General features: G+C 46.1%; 2 protein-coding genes across 2 annotated transcripts in view; one reads left to right on the top strand and one right to left on the bottom strand.

Annotated features, from left to right (window-relative positions):
• Nucleotides 1-3,029, top strand: part of LOC137438324 (uncharacterized) — a 54,068-nt gene extending 51,039 nt beyond the window's left edge. Inside the window, exon 16 of the mRNA XM_068133446.2 lies at nucleotides 1,585-3,029. Within this exon, the coding sequence (XP_067989547.2) occupies nucleotides 1,585-1,963 (379 nt within the window). The 3' untranslated portion in view covers nucleotides 1,964-3,029. The remainder of the gene's footprint in view (nucleotides 1-1,584) is intronic.
• A 78-nt stretch (nucleotides 3,030-3,107) lies between these two features.
• FCF1 (FCF1 rRNA-processing protein) overlaps nucleotides 3,108-21,339 on the bottom strand; it is a 32,349-nt gene continuing 14,117 nt past the window's right edge. The window contains exons 2-8 of the mRNA XM_068133455.2: nucleotides 20,039-20,112; nucleotides 19,860-19,931; nucleotides 17,856-18,004; nucleotides 15,610-15,682; nucleotides 9,481-9,568; nucleotides 5,806-5,900; nucleotides 3,108-4,126 (exon numbers count right to left, since the gene is read on the bottom strand). Coding sequence (XP_067989556.2) covers nucleotides 4,078-4,126; nucleotides 5,806-5,900; nucleotides 9,481-9,568; nucleotides 15,610-15,682; nucleotides 17,856-18,004; nucleotides 19,860-19,931; nucleotides 20,039-20,112 — 600 coding nt within the window. The 3' untranslated portion in view covers nucleotides 3,108-4,077. The remainder of the gene's footprint in view (nucleotides 4,127-5,805; nucleotides 5,901-9,480; nucleotides 9,569-15,609; nucleotides 15,683-17,855; nucleotides 18,005-19,859; nucleotides 19,932-20,038; nucleotides 20,113-21,339) is intronic.

The following is a 21,339-nucleotide window of genomic DNA, read 5'->3' as shown; positions in this document are numbered from 1 at the left end:
TAATGGCGCAACGGTGGCCCGACGCCCCGCTAATGGCTCAACGGTGGCCCGACGCCCCGCTAATGGCTCAACGGTGGCCCGAAGCCCCGCTAATGGCTCAACGGTGGCCCGACGCCCCGCTAATGGCTCAACGGTGGCCCGACGCGCCGCTAATGGCGCAACGGTGGCCCGACGCCCCGCTAATGGCTCAACGGTGGCCCGACGCCCCGCTAATGGCTCAACGGTGGCCCGACGCCCCGCTAATGGCTCAACGGTGGCCCGACGCCCCGCTAATGGCTCAACGGTGGCCCGACGCGCCGCTAATGGCTCAACGGTGTCCCGACGCCCCGCTAATGGCTCAACGGTGGCCCGACGCCCCGCTAATGGCTCAACGGTGGCCCGACGCGCCGCTAATGGCTCAACGGTGGCTCGACACCCCACTAAATGGCCCAACGGTGGCCCGACGCCCTAATAACGTTCTTCTGATAGACAATATACCTTGATTCAACATCCTGTCTGTGAAACACCAGCGTGATAGTTTATAACAGGGGAATCAAATTTAGAGGAGACAGCTCAAAGGTGAGAACACCACCTCTGTGTTCTTGCTGCTTGGCAAGTCTGTCAGCCCATCAACAACATTAAACTTGTGTTTATGTTGATGATGTCAACTCTTCCGATATAAACAAAAGCAGATAGCGACAGATTTGCAAAGTACAGAGGATCCCATTTTTACAAACTTTTATTCCCCTAATGGTGTAAGTGGCGCTTCTTTTGACATTTAACAATTGACTCCCAAGTTGTCCCTACTTTTTAAACCGGTGCAGTCCCTGCAGTTAGCTTACTACATCGGTACCTGGTAGGGCGATTTCATCCAGCACGGTTAAAAAGGGGCGCATTGAAAATATGGACCCGAACCAGAATATTGTGTGACGTGAAAGCCGTGGCTTCAGCATGATGCCGCTCTTGTCGACGTATCAGTCAGTGGACTGGGAGGTGTTTACATAGTCGGGAAGTTGTTGCAATACATGAGTATTCCATCACGTTTCTGACCTGAGCCTTGTAGATGGCAGAGGGATATCGAGGAGTAAGGATTTTGTATGGAAGACCAAAAAAAACCCTGCTCGCTCGTGATCCCACACACAGTACCTTTCAAAGGCGTATGCCAGTTTGTGCCAATACCCTCGGGCCTAGGCAAACTCTAAATTCCTGTTTTAATCTAGAGCCATATAATTTGTGGCAGAGCTGCTCCCTTTATAAGAAAGCAGTTTGTAAGTGAATCATCAGATAAGTCGCTTGTTTTTGTGTTTTTACGAAAATAAATTTCCCTGGGGTTTGTTTCTTGAAACCTGCCTGCTTCAAAGTGTTTAAATCTCTGATTATAATTTATCCTGCATCATGACATATCTCTGATGAAAAGTATGATTTTTAAAAGTATAAGTATTGTGAAAGTTGCTGATGAAAAGTTGTTATAACTAGCTTCACTTTTGAGCGCCCGAAATTCCCAGGCAAACGCTATAACGCACCAGGTTTACAACCTGTGCGTTAATAAAAGTGAGAAGAGTGAGTGTTGTCTTGTGTATGATAAAGAGGAACTTGTCGTTTCAGGTTGCGTCGTTACAGAGTTCCAGGAACTACAATGCATCCAGAGTCGACATCCACCAGTCCACGGAAGCCAATGGATAGCAGCCAGAGTGCGCAGAGGAGATTCAGCGGGCCTATTTCATCTCCCTCTGGCTATCATGGTGCACCCAATTGCAGAAGAAGCACCAGGTTTTCGAGCACACCTTCGACAAAGGCCACTGATCCAGAAAGTCCACGCAGCCCTAACCGGACTGGCTACAAATCTGCACATGAGGTCCACAGCAGAGCTGGGCAGCATAAACCCAACGGCCTGCAGAGTCAACCATCGACATCCCGTGCCCATAGTCCGTCAGCAGCAGCCAGAGTTGGGCTCAACCGTAGAGGAAAACCACTGGGTCGGTAACTGTGCCCATCGACAAGATCAGTAGCTCTTAAAAGATGGGCTGATGGTAAATTTGAGAACTTTTTGGTTCTCAACCCCTCGTCCCTTTTCTTTTGCTTTGGCATTAGACTGAATATCACCCTCATTGCCAATGTTGAGATGAGATACCTGCTGAAACCACCTCCCCACATGGTGCCTTTGAGGGAAACTGCAGGATTGACGTACCATCCTACACCAATCAGCGATGGGGAACAGGGGGAAATGTTACATTATTCATGAACAGTGTTAATAAGTCTTTTTTTTTTTCCCCCAGACCAAGGAAGCACTTATTTATTTATTTATTTAAAAGAATGGAGCGGTTAATCAATTATGATGTAGAATTGAGAAAACGGTGAATGAAGTAAGTAGGATATTGGTTTACCTCTCATAACTACATATTGATCATTTTTCATAATCTGATACAAAGGGCATTTGCATTCCACTCTATCTTCACATGTACCTGACTAAAGGCGCAGTGGTCGCTAGTTTTGTGAGAAACTTGTAATCAGTCTTTGCCGGACTTGGCTGATTACAATAATGGAACTTGAGATTCGGATAATGATTGTCATTGTTAACTGACCCCCAAATCTGGTCTTGGCACAAGTTTTTCTATACACCATCAGTCATTTCGCACCATGACCCAAACGCCCACTTGTTAGACCAGGAAACCTCTTCCTTATATCCTATGACTTAAAAAACAAAAAACAAAAGAAATCCTCATCACCTCTGCCCTCCAAAAACGAAAACTTGCATGAGCATGGTTACATTCCATTTGCACCCAACCACATGCGACTTGCGTGGTCTTTTCTCGATCTCAGATGCATGCAAATACTCATAGGTCAACTTTAAGGTAGGGGTGTTATGGTTTCTGAATGGCTTTGTTTCCAACACTCCACAACCGTAGGTGGTGTAAACCACCAAACACTGTGAATGTTTTCAAAGTTCTCTTATGGGTACGGAAGGGGGGTGATGTTTAGTGTACGACGCAGCCATGTTATGAAGCCCATTAAAGCAGCGCTACTCTGCTGCACAAGCCAAAGGAAGCAGAGCAACTTGTATATTCCAAACTTGTTAGTTATTGCTATTCTCATCGTACATTTAAAATGTCATACTTGGAGAACGGGCATCTGAAATGGATATTTATTTGCCACATAACCTTGACATCTAGCAAGTGGCATGCATTGAAAACTAGACTGTATTTACAATGATAGGAGCAAGACAGATAGACGAGGAATTCGGCCATGATACAAAAGGAAAGGTTTCACTTAAATAATCTTGCTCGTGTCCAAAAAGCAAGAGATTGTGTGTCAAATCCACCACTTACAACTAATTGCATGGGGAAATTGCCACTTTTTGCATGACTTTAGATTCACTTTTACGTACGCATAGTCAGCTCGAGAATCTCAACTACCACAGTTTATGGAGTGAACTTGGAACAATTAGAGCAGCGATTGAAAAGGTAAAAGCTCGGCCTCGATCACTCAATAATTTATCAATTAGTGTCTCGAGTTTAGCTCATGGGCAAGTTTTCTACACACCGGTGGAAGACCGAAAAATCATGAACTTTTGGAAGCCAGCTTGGTTTATGTTAGTGTTCGAGTTTGAAGAATGTCAGTTGTGTTTTTAAAGGCAAAAGGAACCATCTAATGTTACATAAGAGTTGGAATCATTTTCTGCCGATTATCAACGAAAGTGCCTATGCCAGCAAAACTCGGCTCACATTTGTTTTCCCACTGGTGGCTGATCTTCCCGACAGGTCGAGATGGCTCGGAAACCTTTGTAGGAGCGATTTAAAAAGGCAATTGCAAATTCAAAACAAGTTTAGTTTAAACATTGTATGGTACAGTTATAAAGTAAACAGAACTTCTAAAACCTTTACCAAGTAAGACAAATGATTTGGGCATATCATAGAAACAATAATTTAAACAAAATCCAACAAAAGGCCCTTTTCCAATCGTTGTGACAAAGAACAATATTACACCGAGTTCTTAGTACACCATTTTAATAGGATTATAAACAGCTGCCGAACTCAGCCGATGAGCAGGCCCGAATGTTCAGCCATTGCGATGAGAATACACTGTGGGATGCAGCTTCTATCACAGGCGTGGGGCACCATAGTCATCTGGCATCCTCTCGATATTGTACCTGCAAGGCAGGAATACACAGAATCGTTAACGGTTTGCATCGGTGACACAGCCATGCTTGCCTCAGCCATGGACTGCATATTAAAGAATGAGGTGAATTGTTAAAGAATGAGGTGAATTGTTAAAGGTTAAAAAAAAAACCCTCCTGTGATTTGCCAGAACGAATAGCGGAGAAGTTTTTATAAAATGACAAAATAATTACACTTATTAACTAGAACGGCACTCGGTAGAGCACATACCTCCGCCAGGCTGAACAGTTCGTTTTGTATCCCAATGATAGGCCAGATCTGGATTAGGACCTGAACCAAATTCTAATCGGCTTGTTCTTGTCACCGAACCAACTCGTCCACCAAGTTTAGTCACAACTCATCCATAAGTTTTTTTAAATATCATGTTATGTATCACTTTTCGCCCGATCCTTCAATGGTGAAGAATCATTTAAAAATTAAATAATTCTCGTATCCGAATCCATATGCAGATCTTCACCAAAATCGAATCGATTCTTCCTTGTCACACACTCAATCGGTCCACCAAGTTTCGTCCAAATCCGTCCATATTTTAAAAAGATATCATGCAATGTATCGGTTTTAGTCCCATCACTCAATGGTGAAGAATCACATAATTAAATAATTCTATCAGAATCCATATTCAGATCTTCACCAAAATCGAATCAATTAGTCCTCGCCACACACCCAACCTGTCCACCAAGTTTCGTTGAAATCTGTCCACAACTTTGAGATATCCTGCTATATATAGTTTTTGGCCATATCCCAATGGTGAAGAATCACTTTAAAAAATACTAGCCGGATCCGGATCTTCACCAAAATCTAATCATTTCGTCCTTGTCACATACACTACATCTCTGCCAAATTTTGTCTGAATCCATCCACAACTTTTTGAGATATCTTGTTCACAGACAAACAAACAAAGATAGACAGAGGTGAAAACATAACCTCCATCCACCTTTGGTGGCGGAGGACGGAGGTAATTAATAATGTTTCTCCTTTTTGCCATTATGATGTCATAGTTAATCTCCAACTGTTTGTTTTAATGAATACTTCCCTTTCGTATGCGTTATCTCCATCTAACACGACAATGCTGATGATAAAGGAACAAAAGACTTTTCAAAGCTCGTGAAATCGGCTTTTGTCAGCCTTGTCTGAGCATTTTCAAATGTGGGTCAAGCGTAGATTGCAACAATGTACTCGAAATTGGCTTCCAGTGCCTGCACGCTACGTACTGCATTGAAATCCAATGGGTAATTAGTTGGGCACAGTTTATTCATTTTTTAAAGCCTCAATGGAAAAGCCAGCGAGTGGAGCGAGACAGGCGTGGGGCCCACGTGGTTCCACAACTTTAAAAACGGGTCGCAGCAAAATGTCCCGTACATCGGGGATACCTTGTCAGTCGGAAATGTTACCGCCAACTACAGACAGTGCTGTCAAAACAATTTACTTTATTTTGCATTTGTCTTGGAATATATCATAACCAGAGTCTGTTGTACAAGAACATTTTATGCACATTAATGAACCACTTTTTTCTTTCGGTTGACTTATCCTTCAACACGACTCATTACCTGTGCTAGGTTTTTATTTATTTATTAAACTATTGTTATCTTAAATCTCTCTCTCTCTCTAAAATGACATTTTAAAACCACAAATCGGACAATTACCACCATACCTGTAACTTGAAATGTACATGATGGGGACACCAGGTATTTTACGGATCCGTCGTTTCAGGTCCCTGTCCACAGTCGCCACAATGTAGCACTTGTGCTGAAACGGCCATGTCGGGATTTGTGTCAATGGCAGGTACGCATGGTAATTAATGCTCAGAAGGTGGCCATTTGACCCAACATGCATTTATCGTAGCCACACTCCAGATCATAGCCAATAACATGGAACTTGGCCAGGATATTGACACACAGTGACCAACTCCTCTGGGAAGACTATGAATCTAACGTCCACGACTTTAAAGTATAGAGAGGACAGAGTGAGTGACACCACCATTTTAATTTTACACGTCCAAAATAGGCAGGTGTTTGGACAGGTAAGGGCACTCAGGACCATCATATAAATTTGTTATCCAAAATAGAAGGGATAGCACAAATGATTTAACGACAATATCATGATCTGATCTTGGAATCATATATTTTCATCTCGGATCTGAACATAATCGAATTTCCACTGTGTAAAGCAATACATCAATTGCTATATTACAGCTACATTTAATCGGTATGCAAGTGGAAATAAGTAGCGGATAAATGTAGATTGTACTGGAAATAAATAAACTAAACAGCACATTCATACACAAAAATCACCACCTCTCATTAACATGCCACCAGGAAGAATAAAGAGAGGACTTCTGATGAACTTTTCAAAACCAATGTTAATGGGGTGGAGGTGTGGGGGATAGGGGGCTGGTGGAGATGTGAGAGGGGGAAAGCCGGGCTGGCGAGCAGAAACCTGTTAATTGATTGAGATGTCACTTCTGATTCAAGGGTGAATAGTATCCATGTCAAACAGGATGGCTCAGAAGTAGTGGATTCTCCTGTGAGTGGCCTAGTCTGGGTTGACTACAAGATGGTGGATCGGTGCTTTGCAGGCCGGGTTTTATGCCTGGACAATATCTCGAGAAGACATTGAAAAGAACAACGTCAACGCGATACTACATTTTTCAACCTGTCAATATATGAGCACATGCGATAATGGAAAAAGTGGCATGCGGTATTGTAAACTGATGATTTTGAAGCGTATTTTAAATTGACTTAGTTAAAATATCGACATGAAGCACTCATTTTATAATTAACACAATAGTCCCAGTAAAAACACAAAACAAGATGTACGCAACAGCATTCTCTCTCCTCTTTCATGCAAATGGTGAGAAAACTTCGTCTAATCTGGGCTGGTGCTCCTGCCTCACACCAAGCTCGGCTTCCACAGATCTCCTGATGTCCCTGTTCCATACCTCTCTCCTCCTCCTCCTCTTGTCTCCCGCTCCCTTTATTATATGTGCTATGTGTTAGCTCTTTCATGAGCCTAGACTTAGTACACAAAAAAAAAGAAATCTCAGTATCCAGTTCTCCTGACTAATCATTGGGGTCCTCCGTTGAGGAAGATACAAAAAGTGCTGCACCCAGGGCAGCTCACAAACATGTTGCCCTCAGAGCAAAAAACACCATAGTCAAACACAACACTCATCCCTCCTCTCCCAATTGTGGTTGATGCGCATATCAGCCTAGCAAGTAGCACAAGATGTAACGCTGTAATGATGTCCCCACAAAAATATGTGAGAGACAGAAGGACGGATGGATGGAGAAATCCAGCTACTTTAATATACAGTATAGATGAAGTCTGATGTCGGGCCAGAGTGGCTTCTTCACCACTCTGCAAAAGTGGAAATTAATGTTCAAAAATACCCATTAATATGACGCCGTGTTTGCATGACAATGACACAAACACTGCTTTAAATGATAGCACACAAAAACGTTTACATCAATTTCAGGGCAGATTACATGGCGATTAACTAACAGCTATATCTTCGACATATTGCTCAATAGGTCATCATTTGGTTTTTATAAATATCGACCCCCCCCCCCCCCCCCACCCTCCCATGGGCAAACTCGATCCCGCGCCCCATTTGGCTAATCCACCTCGTTTGTTATGCTTTGGCCGCCAGCAGCATCAGCTGCCTTTTGCTCGCTCCAACTAGTCGGGTGGCCACGAGGTAGGCCTGAGAGAGGGAGGAGCGCGGGGTCGGGGTGTGGCGGCGTCGAGGGTGGAGCAGCGGAGACAGCAACGGTGAGAGCCATAACCAATCAGGGCTCTAAGGGCATGGCGTGAGGGGCGTGGTAATAAAACCCTTGGTGCGAGGCCCCCCACCTCAGATGAGAAAGGGATGCGCGGTGTGAAGTTGGGTTAAGAGGACTTGAGGAGGACTTCGTTGGGAGAGCAGTGTGTAAAGGTCTGGAAGGAATTTCACCCTGCTATGAACTTGTATTGGAAGCGCATATAGCGCGTGTTCATCTATTACGTACGCAGCCACGCCAGCGTAACCGCCAAGCCCAGCTTACCGTTCGCCCCGTAATTGTCCGATCTGCGCCAACGACCCGCGGGGAGCTTCTGCCGCCCTGACCATCTTCTTCGCGGTGCGAGTCGGGGACCGGAGCGAACTGCCTGGACGCCATCCCTCGACCATCGCCCCGTTCGTCTACAACCCCGTGTGAGTGTGTCTGAGTGTGAAACGGGCCCGTTGTCCTGGGATAAGTATAAGACTGTATAAGGCTGCACTGTGTTCTTCTTCTTGGTACTGTCCATAGTGTAATAAACCAGCTGTTCTTCCTGTCTTTCCTGATTCAACCGTATCAGTGATTTCCTCCATTGGGTAAGCGTGGCACGATTAGGAACCGCTCGGATCGGGATCTCGTCCTTGATAACGGCTCGGGTCACGGTTCGCTACCGCTCGGCGTTTCCACCTATAACCGTGATTCGGGTGGGGCTTATTTCCTTGCTTCCTAGGCGGCGTTGGTACTTGGGTAATAGGAATTCGGCCTACAACCCTATTTAACGCCATCCGGAAGGAACGTCATAGCCCCGGATCCCGTCGGCTAGTCAAAGACAAGGGGACTAACCCCCCCTTGGTAAAGGGGAGAAGGCCAACCAGGAGATCCGCAACAATATATATACATATACATACATATATATATATACATAAACAAATACATACATATACACTATCGGACCCTGCTATTCGCAGTTCCGCTATTCGCGGGTGATAAAATGCGACCTGTTTCTCTATTCGCAGAAAAGTGTTTTTTTCTATTGTGGCCGTGTTGAGTGAAATCGCAGGTTTTTTTCCCATTCGTGGCAGTGTTCTGCAAATTCACAGTTTTTCAGGGGCATTGAAACAATGCCGTGGCATACATTTGAGGGATTTTCATCGACCTTCGCGGATTATTGTCGACATTCTCTGGACTTGCCTCACCATTAGCGGTTTGGTCCTCTCGATTCGTGGATTTTCGCGACTCGGGAACCTATCCCCCCCTTTTCCATTGAAACAATGTCCCACTATTCGCGGATTTTCGAGGAACGTATCCCCTGCAAATAGCGGGGTCTGATGGTGTGTGTGTGTATGAAAAAATATATATATATATATATATATATAGTATATACACAACAATCATACCCATTCAGAGATGTCAATGATCATGGACAAGCTTAACAACAGAGAAATGGTTCCTGTGGTGAACAATCTAGCACGAGACTGATAAGCACAACCAAACCAAGAAGAGATCTTGAAAAGGTAAAAGGGATGTCATACTATGTTTCATGCAGTGGGGTTCATCGCTGGACAAACCTGAGTTACTCGCTGCACGAGACAGTCGTCTGCATAGGTTCCATGATGGGTGCAAGGCAAACGCTCGAACCGTGGGTCTTTGGCAATGCTAAGGAGGGTGAAATGATAAAGAAAATGTTAATCAATAAAGTACACAAGAAGCACCTGCTCCCGACAGGAACATCTGGGGTGGGGGAATGCAGGGTGTGGGGTGGGGGGTGGGGAATTCAGGGGGTGTGGGGAGGGGGTGAAGAAGGGTTGAATGAATGAATGATCGTTTTAAGGCCATTTTCCCCGCAAGAGCAGGGGTCAGCCTTGCGGGCCCCATGACAATCATGGTTCCCTGTTTGAGGCAATGTTTTTATGGCCGGATGCCCTTCCTGGCACCAACCTTTAGTCGCCTCTTACGATGTGCAGGGATACGGTGTACCTATTCTAAACCGGGGTACACACCGGGATAATTCATCCCAGCAAGCTGGTACTCAATTTGCCGACCTCGGAAGGATGACAGGCTGAGTCAACCCCCCTGGTGTTAATTTAGCGATCGACCGGGATTCGAACCCAGGATCCTAGGATCCCAAGCCGGCACCCTAACCGCTAAGCCAACACAAGGCTGGGGGAGAAGGGTTTTGTTATTTATTATCTATATAATAATCGCGTAAGGACTCGACTTTGTTATCCCTTTTACACCGCACCCAGTGACACAATGCCCACGGCACTAATGGATTTACGATCTACGAACCGCGCTCTTTGTTTATCACATACAGCCATACTCGAAAAATCTGAATTAGCCGACGTTGGGGCCCAAAAGCATCCGATTAACTGCCGATATGTCGCCATCTTACGACGCCATCGTATTGGCGTCTCCTGGGCAAAGGCGAAGCAAGCCGTCCGCTGATTGGACAGGCGAAGGCGAAAGCAAGCCGTCCACTGAGTGGACAATCAGAGCATGCATTTGTGCCGGTGTCGGCGATCGTTGTTCATATACGCACTCTTCATTCTCATCTTTCTTCCTAACTCTTACTCGGACAAGCAAATCCCCTATGCCATCCATAATGGTACACTCTATCCATACACCACATCCTCCCTTCCGTGGATGTTCCACGGGTTTCGGCTAGTCCTTATGATTATTTATACCATGTCGGCCCAACTACAGGAGGCAACTTTGCAGTGGTGATATTTCCACAAAGTGATACTTTATTCTGAGACACCACAGATTTTATGACACACACCAACAGAGGGTGCTGTGTCCAATTCTAGGCACACACCACAAATTTTAGCACATACCAGAGGGCACACCACTGTTCTCCCCTCTGGGCTGGTGCTCCTGCCTCACACCTAGCTCGGCTTCACGCTGTTGAAACCAAAGCTTTCAGAATCATTGGAATCTCCCGCGATGAAGCTAACTCCGAGGGCCTTTCACTCACCACAGGCAGGTTTGGTGGTCTTTCTGTCTTCTACCGACTCCTCTCCGGCCGAGCTCCCCCAGCTCTGTCTGTGCTCTGTCCCCCAAATATTCCGACAGGTCGCACACGATCTGCCAGCAATCCTCTTATGGTGAAACTGCCAAAATCAAGACTCTCTGCTCACCTTCACTCTTTCATTCCTCTTTTCTCCCACCCCTGGAACAAACTCCCTCACTCTCTTCGATCCCACTCCTCCCTCCACGTCTTTAAAACAGCTGTTCACCACCATCTCTTATCTTCTCCCGTCCAAAACCTTGATCTTTTCTACCCCCGCTAATTCACCCCAGATCCACTCTTTTGAAATACCGACTTCTTTCCTGCAAGTCCGAGCAGTGTCCATGTGGTTTGTTTTTTTGAAACTCTCCCACCCTTTCCCCCCCCCCCCCCCACATGCCCCTCTCCCCAAGCCCTATCCCTCCCACAGATCTCCCGATGTCCCTGTTCTCTACTGTTGTACTTTTGTGCTTCCCTCTCTCTCCCCATCTTGTCTCCCACTCCCTTTATCATATGTTTTATGTGTCAGTTTGTTTTTATGTGATTAATGTAGCTCTTCCACGAGCCTCGATCTTGTACACAGAAATAATAATAATAAAAATGAAAAACCCACAATTTTTTGCACACCATCACCAGAGGATGCTATTTCCATCACATACATACATACATATGCTATAGCTCTGTCATACATAATCAAAGTACCTGCCCAATGGGCAATCTTGTTCCAAAAGGGCATCATGTTCTTCTGACACTTCCCTTTATTTGGGCGATATATGAACAACAGACCGCTTCCTCAAATAAAATAAAAAACCCAGGTTAATATGTAGAAGAATCAAAAACATGCGTACTGCTTATGTGCATATATAATACATCATAATTGTATCACTCAGATAATTCCAAATGCACCACTGTCTCTCCTCAAAGGAAGAAAATGCCAAGAGCGGCGAAAACATTTTTTGTCCAAAACTTGATGGAACAAGTGAATCCTCTTGGATTGCGCTGAGGTTCGGGCATGGAATTTCGAGCCTCGATCATGGTTCGAGCCTCGATCTTGTATACAAAAATAATAATAATAATAATAATAATAAGAACCTTGGGCCGAATCTCGCGCTTCACCAGTGCGCGTGCGCGAATTTACGTCACGTCGGCAGCGAGAAGGGGTTCCCCAACACGAACCAATCAGGAACTGCCACGTCACACTTATATGATCTCAGAATTCCTGTGACAGGAATTCGCGTTACACTGGCTGGAAGTCATTCGCTAGAGGCGCTTCCTCAGCGCTAATAAATCGAAACTTCAGAAAACACCTTCAGGCTGTCCTGAGTAATCCCTAAAAGTTTCAGCTTCCTTAGTCAAATCCTTTCGGAGGAGTAGATGAAACATACAAAATACTTTCCCTCCATTATATATTGTTGCGGTTTTGAGTTTGTACAGTGAGTTTAATAAAGGTTAAAATTTCCCCCTCATATTTATTCACACAAGCAACATGTAGCCTCGCTATAGTGTAGTTATTTCTTAGTATTTGTGAGCTTAGTCCTTTTCCATTGTTAGTTCTGCGCTGAGTAGAGTCAGGAGAATAGGCCCTACTTCTACCGACTTTCCAGCTTCCCTAGCCTCATGCCCCTTTGCACTGACTTTGGTTCATTTTGGGCGAATTAACACGAGGCAGGCTAGGAGGGTCGGGGCGGAGCCAAAGGAGGGGCGGCAGAAGAGCTGACGGTAAGCACGAGCCGCCAATCAGGGCTGAGGTGGTGGCGGCAGCGCTGCGTCACAGGGCGTGGTAAGAAGGTTCGAGAGGGTTCCAGAAGGTTTGGGGGCGGAGCTATATAACCCATCGCGCAAAGCCCCCCTGAGAGGACTCGCGAGAGAGGGACTAGCGCGGGAGGACTTGAGAACTTCAAGACTCGCTGATGAGAGAGAGAATTGCTGCCCAGGAATAACTCGCGTGCACTGACCAACCCGGAGGATCGTTGAAGAGGAGCTGTAAGCATCAGAGAACTGTGAGAGATACGCGGGTGAAGAGAGACGCGCATGAACCGGAATATGTGCTATTATAAGTGATGCTCGGTTGAGTTGGAGGCCGATCCATATACAGTGCATTAAGTCGCACGAGTGAGAACGGCTGTGTAATCGCCAGCCGCGCTGAGAGTCCCGCGTTTGCCGTTCCACCTCATCGGCTGCGTTTGTTCGGGAGACACGCTACGAGGTTCCTTGCATCGCCTGCTGCCATCTTCGCGGGACGTGCTGGGACCGTGGAGAGCTGGACGGGGCCGTTCCTGGACGACCACGTCGACGCGTTTGGCTGAACATCAACCCATCTGCAATTCCCTGTGTGAGTGTGACGGGCCTGAGTCCGGGGGGATAAGATAAGACTGATTAAGTGCTGCCCTGTGTCTCTGCGTCCCCGATCATTGTACATATGTGTGGGAATAATTAAACCTGTGTTCTTTCTTTTTTCCATTCGATCGTTCCTGTGGTTTCCTCATTGGCTAAGCGTGGTACGAATAGAACCGCTCGAATCGGGTTCCATTACGAAACTGCACGGACCACGTGGTACTCAATCCGCCCGGCGTACCCAAACCACACGTGGCTCGTGCGAGGCTTGCTTCCTCGCTTCCGTGGCGGCGCAGGGAATTAGGTACGAGCGAGAGTTGGTCCCGAAACCCTACTTTGCGTTTGCCCGGAAGGGACATTTCAAGTCTCAGTTCCGTCCAGCCCAGAAAGAACAAGGGGATTAATCCCCCCTTGGTAAGGGGAAGAAGGGCGGCGGAGAACCGCAACAATATATTGGGGGTAACCATCAAGCTAAGCATTTACAATTAAACAAATATACCGATATGTTAACTACCTCCAGTTTACTTTTTATATCCAGAAAGACACCAATAATAAATGCAACTTGAATGTGTAAAATTGAAAGATCATGAGGGCCACAATTTTTCCCAGACCGTAACTATGTCCAAATTATGCAAGCAAATGTGACTTTGGCTGCTAGAAAGAGTCAGTCACAAAACGTAGTCTGCAATTGCATGAATGCGCCTTCTATGGCGAAGGTAAAAAATAATGCCAGTTCTGGCGCACATTCCTCCAGTCTCTTAGACAAGTTGGCCAAAGCCTCTAACTACAAAAATGGCTTCTGGAGCTAATGCTGCAAAATACCAGCTGTGCAGGAGCAAAATGAAAACATATAAATGGGCAATCTTGAGAGAACGCGGAAGGTGTTGGGAGAGAGGACATCCATGCAAGCAAACTACAATTTTCGGGTCAGGATTTGTGGTGGCAGTACCTATTTCTAACAGGAGTCACATCTGGAATGTTTTTACATTTACTTGTGCTGCTTTATATTTGTTCATTACCTCCGCAACCGAAGGTGGACAGAAGTTATGTTTTTACTCCTGTTTGTTTGTTACTTGCAAAATCGAAGATTTTTGCAAGTATATTGGTCGGTTGAGTTTGTTATTCTGTCTGTCACTCACCTACAGGTCAAATTCTAAACCGATCATCATGAAACTTCAAAGTTGTGGAGGTTGCAATTGAGAAGCATAATGATTGAGGTCAAAGGTCATCTGGAGGTCAAATTTCTAAAATAATCAATTTTCATCCTATTAACTTGAAAATTAAACAGTAATTACATAGTGTATCGCTGATTTGGAAACCAACTATTTAAGGGCAAATATCAACTTAAGGTCAAAAGCCCAATGGTCAACTCAAGTTCAAACTTCGAATATCATCAATTTTCATCTGAAAAATCATCAATTTTAATCCGATTGACCCAAGCTTTGCTTTATATCGTCAATTTGAATCTTAATTAAATGGACAATTTGATGTATCCATGAAAACTTTTATTGGGGGGAGGGGTGGATTTTGCAAGTATCGTGCTCTGCATGACGTCTTCTTCTTTGTTTGTTTGTCTGTCTGTCTGTGAGCAGGATATCTCAAAATGTCGTGGGCGGATTCGACCAAAACTTGGTGGACAGGTTGGGTGTGTTACAAGGATGAATCGATTTGATTTTGGTGAAGATTAGAATCCAGATACGAGAATTTAAAAAGTGATTCTTTACATTTGAGAGATTGGGCCAAAAACAGTATACAACACAGTATTTCAAAAAGTTGTCGATGGATTATGACAAAACTTGGTGGGCGAGTTGGGTAGGTGACAAAAACAAGGACAATACATATTGGTTCAAGTCCGAATGTAGATCCGGCCCATCAGTGGATCAGTTCATCCCGACATAAGTATGCGCTCCATCGAATGCCGTTCTAGATGTGTATGCAATATATAGAGGACGACTTGTCGGCCAGCGAGATAAGAATGGCATGTTTTCTCTTCCGTAACAAACTCTTCTCTTACAGCAATTTTTAGCTTTGTGGATGCAATCAAACACCAATGTTATTCTTTTTAACAACAGAGCAAAATAACAAGCCAGAGGATTTAACAATAAGTTTATAGGTTACATTGCAACTGAGAACAAATTATCTATATTAAAGGTAGAAGCATGCTCACTCTCCTATCTTAAGCTCTCCCATCCTTTTACGGAATGGGCTGGGCTAATTCCAGACAGACAAATAAATCAACATGCGCGCTATTTCACAATCCAATAAGGAACTGCCATTGGGTGTTACGATAACATTTAGCCGCTAATCTTGAAAACATGTCCCTCCACTTGCAATGGCACATTAGAGTTGCACTCACCGCAGGGCCACTCGATACTTAAGTCCCAACTTCTCCAACTCAGCCATAACACAATCCGTAATGCAAGGAATGCCTGGAGGTGAAGGCAGGAAAGATAATGAGGAAGAATGCATTCAACACAAAGCCTTCCTTCCTTATATTACTCAAGGCACAATGGGTCTTTAATGGCCACAACTATTCCCACCTTGTAGGGGTACCAGGGGGGGGGGGGGGGCAGGAGGGGCAATGCCCCCACCTTAATTTTTTCAGTAGTTCACAATTAAGATAAAAACATCCCGTATTTAAACGTGAGTAACAATAATGAACGTAAACTGTATTCTTGATTTCACGTACACTGTAACTACACTAACAAACGATAATTTTGGAAGTCAGACCTAGCTACCCATTATTAATATTAAGCTCTTGCCCCCCCCAAATAGAGAAGTCAAACTACACCTATGCCTAAGTCTTTAACTAACCAGGTTAGCAAAGTCTAATATTCAACTGAAGGAATCAGGAATATTTAATTTGTTCATGGTGCTGGCGATAGCTCGTGGTGCCGGAGATTTTTTTTTTTTTTTTTAAACAAGGATTCTCCTGTACTTTGCACCATCCATTATCCCTTCCATCCTAACAAGCTTGCCAGTCCTTGCTGATGAAAATCAGCCCCATAACATGATGCTGCCACCACCATGCTTGACAGTAGGGATGGTGTTGACTGAGTGATGTGCCGTGAGTGTTAGGCTTGCACCAGAAGTAACACTTTGAATTCAGACCAAAAAGTTCAATTTTTGTCTTGGTTGATGACAAAACATTTCTCCACATACCTGCAGTATCATTATGATGCTTTTCCACAAACTCCATACAAGCTTTTAGATGCATCTTTTTTTGTAATGGTTTCTTTCTTGCCACCTGTCCATAGAGGCCAGCGTTGTGAAGGGAACGACATATTGTTGATTGATGAACACTGACCCCTATCTCACACATAGAGCGCTTCAGATCTTTCAAAGTCGTTGTTGGATTTACAGTGACATCCCGAACAAGTTTCCTGCTTGCGTGGCTGCTGAGTTTGGATAGGCGACCTGATCTGGGTAGAGTCTGGGTGATATTATACGTCTTCCACTTCTTAATGTTGGATTTCATCATACTCAAAGTGATAATGAGCGACTTTGAAATCCTCTTATAACCCTCTCCTGAACGGTGCTTCTCTACCACTTTATGTCTGACTTCTTTGGAAAGCTCCTTGGTCTTCATGTTTGCCTTGTTTGTTGACCAAGTGAATTGCACCTTAAAACTCCTTAGATAAGTGGGGGAGCTTAATTTTAAGTTAAACCACTGGTTCCATACAGGTGAAACAAATCATTTGCTCCTGTAACAATTTAGGTTTAATTAGGCAAAGGGTTTGAATACTTATGCAACTGAGAATCATTTAATTTATCCACATTTTCTCTGAATTTTTTAGCTTTATCACTTTGGAGTAGTTTGTGAATGAATGAATATGAATGATCGTTTTAAGGCCATTCTCCCCGCTAGAGTGGGGGTTAGCCTTGCGGGCCCCATGACAATCATGGTTCCCTGTTTGAGGCAATGTTTTTATGGCCGGATGCCCTTCCTGACGCCAACCCTTGGTCGCGCTCTTACTATGCGCAGGGATACGGTGTACCTATTCTAAACCGGGGTACACACCGGGATCATTCATCCCAGCAAGCTGGTACTCAATTAGTTTGTGAAGACTATATATTAACTTTGATTTGAAAGCATCAAGACATAAGCCCAGGTGCTATCAAAATGTGAAAACTTTGGAAGAGAAGTGAGGGGTGAATACTTTTGCAGGCCACTGTACCTCTAAGCTATATCCTAACAGTTAATATTACTCAAGACAAATAAAATAAAAATCATGCAAACATTACAAGGGCCAATCGTTTAATCTTGACCCTCGGTCACAAGTTATTTGAGTCACATTGTTGTCAAATTTGCACAAAATGTCATCATAATGTTGAATCTCTGTTTAAGCAAAATTTACTGCATCGTTCGTTTAACTTCAGACCCAAATTCATGTATATAATTTCCTTTCATTTCTGTTGCAATCGTCCCTTTCTTTGAGAATGGGCATCTTAAACTGGCACTGGCACCAAAATGGGGAAATCGAGAGAGCGGGTGCCCTGTGGATAGCATTTTCAGGGGTGAATAGTAACTTGAGATGAGGTTTGGCAACATGACCCAGATTTAAATGCCTGTTCGCAACAAAGTAATAAAAGGGGACTCACATTTGGCATACAGGCAATCCATCATGGACTGCATCACGTCCAGCTTGGATTTGATGGAGAAGTTAATGAAGTTTGTATCGACCAGCACATAGTACGGTGGACCCAGCTGAGTGTTGTATTGGAAGAACAAGCAAGATGGGTACTGGGGACTGAAAAAAGAAAGGAGAATTAGCTTCATCTCCTGGAATCACATCAAGAACATTCATTGGTGTTGGATGATTAGAAAAGGTGACATGTGAAAACGAAGCAACGTGGAACATGTAAAACCAACAAGGCATTTTATCTACCACCAAAGGTCAGGTGCAATGTTTCAATTGGTAAGTGATCTTCAAGAGGAACCATACACTGTGTGTTACTGCCCTAATATACCCCCTCTAATGCAGAGAAAGAGGCTGTGGATGGGGGCACAGTGTGGCGGGGACGGGGGCAGAGTGCGACGGCAACGGGGGCAGAGTGTGGCGGGGACCGGGGCAGAGTGCGACAGGGTTGGGAGGGGAGAGTGTGGCGGGGGCAGCGTGCGGCGGGTATGGGGGCAGAGTGTGGTGGGTATGGGGGCAGAGTGTGGCGGGTATGGGGGCAGAGTGTGGCGGGTATGGGGGGCAGAGTGTGGTGGCTATGGGGGGCAGAGTGTGGTGGCTATGGGGGGCAGAGTGTGGTGGCTATGGGGGGGCAGAGTGTGGTGGGTATGGGGGGGGCAGAGTGTGGCGGGTATGGGGGGCAGAGTGTGGCGGGTATGGGGGCAGAGTGTGGCGGGGATGGGGGCAGAGTGTGGCGGGGATTGGGGCAGAGTGTGGCGGGGATGGGGGCAGAGTGTGGCGGGGATGGGGGCAGAGTGTGGCGGGGATGGGGGAAGAGTGTGGCGGGGATTGGGGCAGAGTGTGGCGGGGATGGGGGCAGAGTGTGGCGGGGATGGGGGCAGAGTGTGGCGGGGATGGGGGCAGAGTGTGGCGGGGATGGGGGCAGAGTGTGGCGGGGATGGGGGCAGAGTGTGGCGGGGATGGGGGGCAGAGTGTGGCGGGGATGGGGGCAGAGTGTGGCGGGTATGGGGGGGGCAGAGTGTGGCGGGTATGGGGGGGCAGAGTGTGGCGGGTATGGTGTGGCGGGTATAGGGGGAAGAGTGTGGCGGGGATTGGGGCAGAGTGTGGCGGGTATGGGGGCAGAGTGTGGCGGGGATTTGGGCAGAGTGTGGCGGGGATGGGGGCAGAGTGTGGCGGGGATGGGGGCAGAGTGTGGCGGGGATGGGGGCAGAGTGTGGCGGGGATGGGGGCAGAGTGTGGCGGGATGGGGGCAGAGTGTGGCGGGGATGGGGGCAGAGTGTGGCGGGGATGGGGGCAGAGTGTGGCAGGGACGGGGGCAGAGTGTGACGGCAATGGGGGCAGAGTGCAACGGCAATGGGGGCAGAGTGTGGCGGGGACGGGGGCAGAGTGTGGCGGGGACGGGGGCAGAGTGTGGCGGGGACAGGGGCAGAGTGTGGCGGGGACGGGGGCAGAGTGTGGTGGGGACGGGGGCAGAGTGTGGCGGGTATGGGGGGGCAGAGTGTGGTGGGGACCAGGGCAGAGTGTGAAAGGGATGGGGGGGGGGAAGAGTGTGCTGGGGACAGGGGCAGCGTGCGGCGGGGAAGGGGGAAGAGTGTGGCAGAGAAGGGGGCAAAGTGTGGTGGGGATAGGGGCAGAGTGTGGCAGGGAAGGGGGCAAAGTGTGGCGGGGATAGAGGCAGAGTGTGGCAGAGAAGAGGACGGAGTGTGGCAGAGGAAGGAGCCGAGTCTCACGGCATACAGTGGACGTGTTGTCCTCACCAACGCCATCCCCACTTATTCAAGCTAAACCCCATCCCTCACCCAAGTATATGCGGACCCCAAACAAACGGTCTGCATTTTCCTTGTTGGTTGCTCGATGACCAAAATGTTGCAAATGATCTTTGTCGGTAAACAAAACTTGCTTGAATGAGAGTCTGAACAAGGTGCACTTTCCCAACAAGTTTCTTCATCGAATGAAGGAGACTTACACGTCAACAATCTTAACGGCGTTTGGGTCTTCCTTCTTTTTCTTCTTGGCAGCATTTCGATCGCTTTCTTTCCTGCGGTTTGACACCAGAAACAGGTCGTTTACTCGAGAGGTACAACAAAGATAACACAGGTGCGTATGATGTTCTGAGAAAGGTAAAAAACAAGCTGTATCCCTCACAGGCGTGTATCCCTTAAGCTAATCAGCTTCTTTGTTGCGGCAACAGTCTTCTTCTTTCTCTTCTTGCCTTTTCCCTGGCAAAGAAAAAACATTGTATAATTAGACAGTATGATTCTTAAATAAATAAATAAATAAATAAATTTAAAAAAACACCTTTAGAGACCATTTTTCCCCGCAAGCGGGGGTTGGCCTTTTTCGGGAACCGTGGTTGTTGTTTTTTTGGTCTCCTTTTTGAAGCAATGTTTTACGGCCGGATGCCCTTCCTGACGCCAACCCTTTTTGCCGCCTTTTGCCGCCTTAACACCAAAAACAAAGAGGAAGTCGAACATCACTCGGGAGAGCGCATACATCCACCAGGCTGAACAGTTTATGTTTTGTATCCCACTGATAGGCCGGATCTGGATTCGGACCTGAACGAAAATATAATAATCGGCTTGTACAACTCATCCACTAAGTTTAGTCATAATCAGTCGATAACTTTTTGAGACGCTGTGCTATGTAATCATTTTTGGTCCTATCTCTCAATAGTGAAGAGTCGCTTAAGAAATTCAAGAATCCAGATCAAAATTGAATCGATTCGTCCTCGTCACACACACAACCTGTCCACCAAGTTTTGTCTGAATCTGTCCATAACCCTTTTGAGATATCCTGCTCACAGATAGACAGACAGGGTGAAAACATAACCTCCGTCCACCTTCCTTGGTGGGGGTAATTAAATTACACTTTATTGCTAACAAGTCACAGCGGATGCAACAGTGAAAATTACAAGATGCAGTCTTACCAAGAAAGAGCTTGACACAGGAGGAGGCCAATGGGGCCATCATACATGTGCCATATCCACAAGGAAGCCAATAGGGTCATCATACATGCGCCATATCCACAAGGAAGCCAATCGGGCCATCATACATGTGCCATATCCACAAGGAAGCCAATAGGGTCATCATACATGTGCCATATCCACAAAGAAGCCAATCGGGCCATCATACATGTGCCATATCCACAAGGAAGCCAATAGGGTCATCATACATGCGCCATATCCACAAGGAAGCCAATAGGGTCATCATACATGTGCCATATCCACAAAGAAGCCAATCGGGCCATCATACATGTGCCATATCCACAAGGAAGCCAATAGGGTCATCATGCATATGACATATCCACAAAGAAGCCAATCGGGCCATCATACATGTGCCATATCCACAAGGAAGCCAAAATGGCCACCATACATGTGCCATATCCACAAGGAAGCCAATAGGGTCATCATACATGTGCCATATCCACAAGAAAGCCAATCGGGCCAT

This window comes from Myxine glutinosa, chromosome 1, assembly GCF_964187855.1.
Source record: "Myxine glutinosa chromosome 1, kmMyxGlut1.1, whole genome shotgun sequence".
In the NCBI taxonomy this organism is placed as follows: Eukaryota; Metazoa; Chordata; class Myxini; order Myxiniformes; family Myxinidae; genus Myxine; species Myxine glutinosa.
The sequence above is the reverse complement of the archived record's forward strand: the minus strand, read 5'-3'. Positions and strand labels throughout refer to the sequence as shown.